This window comes from Stegodyphus dumicola, chromosome 6 (assembly GCF_044657685.1).
Source record: "Stegodyphus dumicola isolate Sdum_Otavi_A_Nest chromosome 6, ASM4465768v1".
NCBI lineage: Eukaryota > Metazoa > Arthropoda > Arachnida > Araneae > Eresidae > Stegodyphus > Stegodyphus dumicola.
In genome coordinates, this window is record NC_140773.1 from 207,565,052 (window position 1) to 207,571,051 (window position 6,000).

At 32.2% G+C, this 6,000-nt stretch overlaps 1 protein-coding gene across 1 annotated transcript in view; it reads left to right on the forward strand.

Annotated features, from left to right (window-relative positions):
- Nucleotides 1-5,594, forward strand: part of LSm7 (U6 snRNA-associated Sm-like protein LSm7) — a 28,459-nt gene extending 22,865 nt beyond the window's left edge. Inside the window, exons 4-5 of the mRNA XM_035358909.2 lie at nt 1,712-1,783; nt 5,411-5,594. Of these exons, the coding sequence (XP_035214800.1) occupies nt 1,712-1,783; nt 5,411-5,550 (212 nt within the window). The 3' untranslated portion in view covers nt 5,551-5,594. The remainder of the gene's footprint in view (nt 1-1,711; nt 1,784-5,410) is intronic.
- The last annotated feature ends 406 nt before the right edge of the window (nt 5,595-6,000 follow it).

The following is a 6,000-nucleotide window of genomic DNA, read 5'->3' on the forward strand; positions in this document are numbered from 1 at the left end:
AATACCTGTGTTATTAAAAATCTATCTTAGAAAAGTTCATATATGAATTTAAACAAAGGGGGGAAAATCAAACAAAGAAATTACTGCATCAGATTTGTGTATTTCATAAAACTTGAAATTGAATGTTGTGAGGCATCAAATTTGCAAGAGGAAAAAAATGCTTTGCCTCTATGTTTTAAACATGCTAAATTTGATTGTAAGAAATTTCCAAAAATGCATGCATGTGGCACAGAATATTGCATTCTATGCTTTTGCATTATATTTTCATTCTGAAATAATTTGTATGCAATGTAACAATCCTATTACGATGCACTTAGTACTATTTTTAAATGTGTGAATATAATTTACAGTTCAACTCGACCAGTATTGTGATTTTATAATTGCAGTGTACAGAAAATTTTATACATTACATTAAAGATAATGAAGGGATTGCGACTAGTGTTTCTTTATGCATTTGAATTAAATTTTCGTGACCCCCAACACTTCACTTTGCGACCTCATTTGGGGTTGCGACACACTGTTTAAGAAATGTCGTTTTAGAATAAAGTATTAACACAAATGTGAGCAGCCAAATTTTAACATTATTTTACTAATTAAAAGAAAAACATGCCAATGTAGAATTTAAATTAAGTTTAATTCTTCCCCATCCCCCCCCAAAAAAAGAGCTTAGTTTGGTGCAGATCTTAAATAAAATTCAAATTTGTAAAACAGCTGTAGAGAAATATGATGTCATAAGGCGATAGCAGTGCCCTCACCGGAAGTAAAAGCTAGTTAGGTTTGTAGAATTTTCCATGTGTTGACTAATTAACTGTACAACAGCTACTCAAATTTGAGTTTTATCCAAAATCTATTGTAATCTAAGGTTGATTTTTGTCTAATTTTTAATTATGTTAAACTCTTTGTTGGCAGAATGCAAGGTTAAAGTATTATTATTATGCCTGAATCTTCATATTATTTTTATTTTTTATTTATTTATTTATTTATTTATTTTATGTCTCACAAGCAGAGGATTTGGTGGATGATTAGCAAGGTTGTCATTTTCTGTATTTGGGAGCAGGTACTTACATATAGTACGTAGTCCAAAATCTGAATGTCAAATATCCAGAAGGATCTAGTCTCTGGACCACCAGTCGAAAATATATATATATATAAAAAAATTTTGAATGGAGACTATTGATTAAAAGCCTGCTTTTTCAGCAAAAGCTATGCGGTGAATGCGATTTTTCTCCCAGTTAACCGATTTTCCTGCCTGTCACAGTCAAACACCTGTTGGTTTAGGAAGTAGCACTGTGGTCAGTGACAATATATTGATTGATATTGGTCAAGGTCACACATTCAGCCCTTAAGCAGTTTCAGGAGGTAGCATTTTTCTGTCAGACCTAAACAATAAAAGAAGCCCCAGTGTTGCTATGTCTGCATGTCATCTTACTAGATTTTAATTGATAATCTAAAATACAAAAATATCCAAAATCACCAAAGTCGTGATGATTCTGGATCTCAGACGTTATTCCGTATTGTTTTTAGAAAATGAAGTCATAGCTATTGAAAGTATATTGTATCACATTTTTGGAGATTTGTCGTATGTTAACTCTGCAGGCATACTAAATAGTTAAATTGCAAGATGTTTGTACAAAGTTGATATTGTGCAATTAATTGAACTTTAGCAGTGCTTTCGTTTTGATGCTTAATGTTGTGCTGTTATTTGATTTAGCTTCTGGAATTTTGAAAGGATATGATCCACTGTTGAATCTTGTGCTTGATAATACAACAGAATTCCTTAGGGGTAAGTTTTATATTTTTTTGACTTACTATACATATGCATGACTGTACTTACTCTACATATACGTGAATATGAATACAATTTTTTAAATTATATTCATATTCACACATATATTAAATATTGCTATGAATTTTGTTTGTATGTAAATAATTTTAGTGAAATTGTATTTTTTGTATAATATGAAATGCTTTAAAGAGACAAAGCTTTGCCAGAGAAATGAGATTACAGTGCAATTAAAGTAAATGACTAGTTTGCTAAATTTGCAAGGTATCACCAAGTTTTCTATGGTTTTGGTGTCTGATTTTTGCTCCAGATTTGGTTAGAAATCACCAAAAGTCACCAAACTTGGTGATAGTTTGGTCTGATCCCTGTGCACTATAATGCTTTGCAAATGAATAACTGTAATTGATCCCTAATATGTAAATGTATCCGGCCCCCATATTAAACTTTCCAGTAATTTCAAGAAGGTACTAGAGATTTCTTAGCTGCCGGGGGGTCTATACAATGGCGGCAAGAACATCAGTTTCTCATTTCTTAAATCAGATCTGACTTGAGTACTGAAAGTATTGTGAGCTTCGTTGTTTAAATGCACTTTGTTTAATGTTCTTAGTAGTTTGAAATGTGTACTGTGTAATACTGAGAAGAGCTGCGCAAGTATTTTTTGTGAAATGTTCAAGAACTATTAAGTGTTTCTTTTAGTAAAACAAGTTTTATCAAGCTGTCATTGATTCTGTGTGTATTCAAACCATTAAGAACGTATGCACACAATGCCTTTTGGTGTCAGAAGCAGGGCTATGGAGTCGGAGTCAGGCTGATTTAGAGGTAAAAGGAGTCGGAGCTGGAATCGCTAAAACACGTCCACTCATTCCGACTCTAGTTTTTGTTGGACAGTTTGAATTTGAAATGAAATTAAAGTGAATTAAAAAAAATTAATGACAAACTGAGTTAATATTTTTATTTATGGCCTAGGTATAATAAATAGTTATTTTTATTTTATTGACATATTAATAAACAAATATAAGGGAGGAGGATGGATGTGATATTTGCCATTATTGATTAAACTGGTTCATTTAGTTACAAATCTCATTGGCAAATTATAGTAAGCAGCAAGAACTCCCGAAACTGATGCCATTCTTAGGAAGCGAGCAGGAAAAGGAGCAATTATTGATAAAGCAGCGCGATGGGAAAGTACATATTTGATAATAGAGGTTGTTAGAATTAACAACTCTTTATAAGATGTAGATAACCCTAATGTTTCACTAACAGAAAGACTGTGAAATGATCTTGCAGAATTGGAAACTCTTCTTTCTACACCGTATATAGCCACAAAAAAGCTACAATCTGAAGAACTAATAGGAGGTAAGAATGTTAGAATGTGATGTTTGTTTTTTCTGAAATGGAGGGTTTATTGCATAAGGAATCATTTCTCCAATGAAGAAAAGAGACACTACTTTGCTAGACAAGGAGATCTTGCTGGGTTCAATATATGTAGATCCAAAACACCGAATTTTGTTCGATGACAAAGAGATTAAAAAGGCGTAGAAAGCCATCTATGAACTCTTATTAAGAATGAAATTATTCTCAGAACAATTGGAGTATTCAAAATCAGTACATTCAAACTGCAGACATTGCAACTGAGGCTGTATCATCCTCTTCCAGTGTTGAAATAGATTTTGAGAAATATTTGGATAATATTGAAAAGGCTAAGGCAAAGCAAATGAAAATAAAGAATCAAGAGCCTTTAGATATAAAAACGAAAAAATACAAACAAGATTTCTGCACTGCCTTTGAAGAAATAGAGAAGTATGATTTCTCTTGCAAGATACCATTTTTAGAACTTATAAAAATCTATCCTGAAAAGCTAAAAGAAGTAGCCCTAACAGTAACAGCTCTTCCTCCTGCTTAAGTCAGTGTGGAAAGACTCTTCTTAATTCTGAAGTTTATTAAATTGGATCTATGGTCCTCTAACAAAGAAGATCATGCCGAAGTTATACTTTTTCTTAGAAGTTACTAATGCCAGTTTTTCCACTTCATAATAAATGCTAATTAATATAAATAATTTGCTATGCCATCAATTTTTTTTCTGTAGCTTCTGTTACTTTTTTATATTAAAAAAATAAGCTGTAACTCATGTGTATATGTTTACATATATATGAGGGAGTCAGAGTTATTGAAATTCCAGGAGTCGGATTTGGTCATTTTCCCTACCGACTCCATAGCCCTGGTCAGAAGTGGTATTGAATGCTTGTGACAAGAGCAATGGAGGAGCAATTAAGGCAGCTGCTGGCTGCTTTGCTGTATCCAAAATCCAAAGAAGAAATGAAACCTAGCCAAGAAATAATTTAAGCGGGTCGAGAGGAAATGAAAAGAAAAATTACTGCTATAATAGAAAACATATATGAGGCTGTGGAAGGCAGAACAGACACAGTTAAAGATACAGCTCGAAAAATTCAAGAAAGAGTTTCTGCTGTCAAACAACAAGTTGTTAGAGATGAGTCTGAGCAGGTGCATTGTGGAGAAATTTTAGAATCTATGTATATTATTTAGAAGAGAAAAAAAATATTGTAGAATATATCTGATCTACTTTAATTGTAGTTAAGAATAATTCATTTAATGTTGTACAGTCAAAAGTCTTTAATCCGTACTCATCGGGACTTCAGCAATTTCAGATTATCGATTTTTCCGGATTATAGATCATCAGTTTAAATCTGGTAAAATGGCATGCAGAAATTATAAAATTCAAAATATGAAACCATAATTTATGAAATAAAGAGCAATTATGATCTAAAGGATATCAAAATTAACAAAAAAAAAAGCTTAATATTTATTTGCTTACTTTATTAAACATTTCTTTCAACGCGCATGCGTAAAGCATATGTTACGCATAGTCGAAATTAGAAAATTGCAACCAGAAAACTATTTGATTTGTATTCGTGATATTTATAATGACGAGGAATTTGATTTAAATCATATCAAAGACGGAGTATATCGAGATGAAATACTACATTTAGTAAGGAATTATAAGCCGAATAAAATAAAAACATCTGCCCTGAAGATAAGGATAGTGCTGACAGATCAACTTGCAGTTCATTGCGCGCCGCAACGTCCCCCCCCCACCCGCAGAGCAGCGTGATATTGATAAACAGATTTCAGAATGGTTAGAGAAACAAAGGATATGCCTTTATCCATTTTTTGCAGCAATTCCACTTTTTGTTTTATGGACATCGAAACTGCTTTCCCTTTGTAGATCCATCATCGGAAATTCTATTTGACATAATCGAAAGTTCCAACTTATATAAAATTGCTTGCTCTAACAGTCTGCAAAAAATAATAAGCCGGTTCCAATTCGAAGATTAAGGAACAACGCAATCTGCAACATTAACTGAAATAGATAATTTTAGCATAGCTTATACCATCCGTTATACATTAAACGCACATGCATAAACATATTATGCGCATGCATAAATGCATATGTACATGCGTAAATTATTACGCGCATGCGTGAAGGTATTATGCGTTGACGCATGCACAGATAGTTTGTAGCTTTGAGGTCCGGATTAACGACTTTTGACTGTATATTGAAATCATTCACTGTGAAATAAATTTCTGAATCTTTTTTATTATCTTTAGATCCTGATGATGCTTATAAATTAACAGACGACAGGCGGTCTCTTGGATTGGTTGTGTGTCGAGGAACTGCAGTTGTTGTGATTTGTCCAACAGAGGGCATGGAGTCTATTCCTAATCCTTTTATTTCAAATGAAAGTTAATAAACTGTGTATCATTTTGTGTTTTTATAAAGAATTGTAAATTATGATTGTACTTTTTTTCCTAAATCATATCTTTATTTTTGTTAATAAACTATAGAATGTTTAATGTAGACAGCAACTGATACTGAATGTAATATGAATAATGATACAACTGATACTGAACGTAAAATGAAAGTAATTTTTAATAAGCTTCTTTGCTTTCTCTAACTATTTCTAGCAAATGCCTGTTAACTAATTGATGAAGCCAGTTCAAAAATACCTGCTATCAAAATGATCATAAAGTATTAATTTTATTGTTAAAAACCATTGTGAAGTATTCATGTGTGTGTGTGAGTATTGGAACCATAGCTAAAAATAAATTCAGGAAATTTGTTAATAATTCATCCCATTGAGAAATTAGTGATAGTATACCAGGAAGAATTATAGATACCAAACTAATATACAGAATAA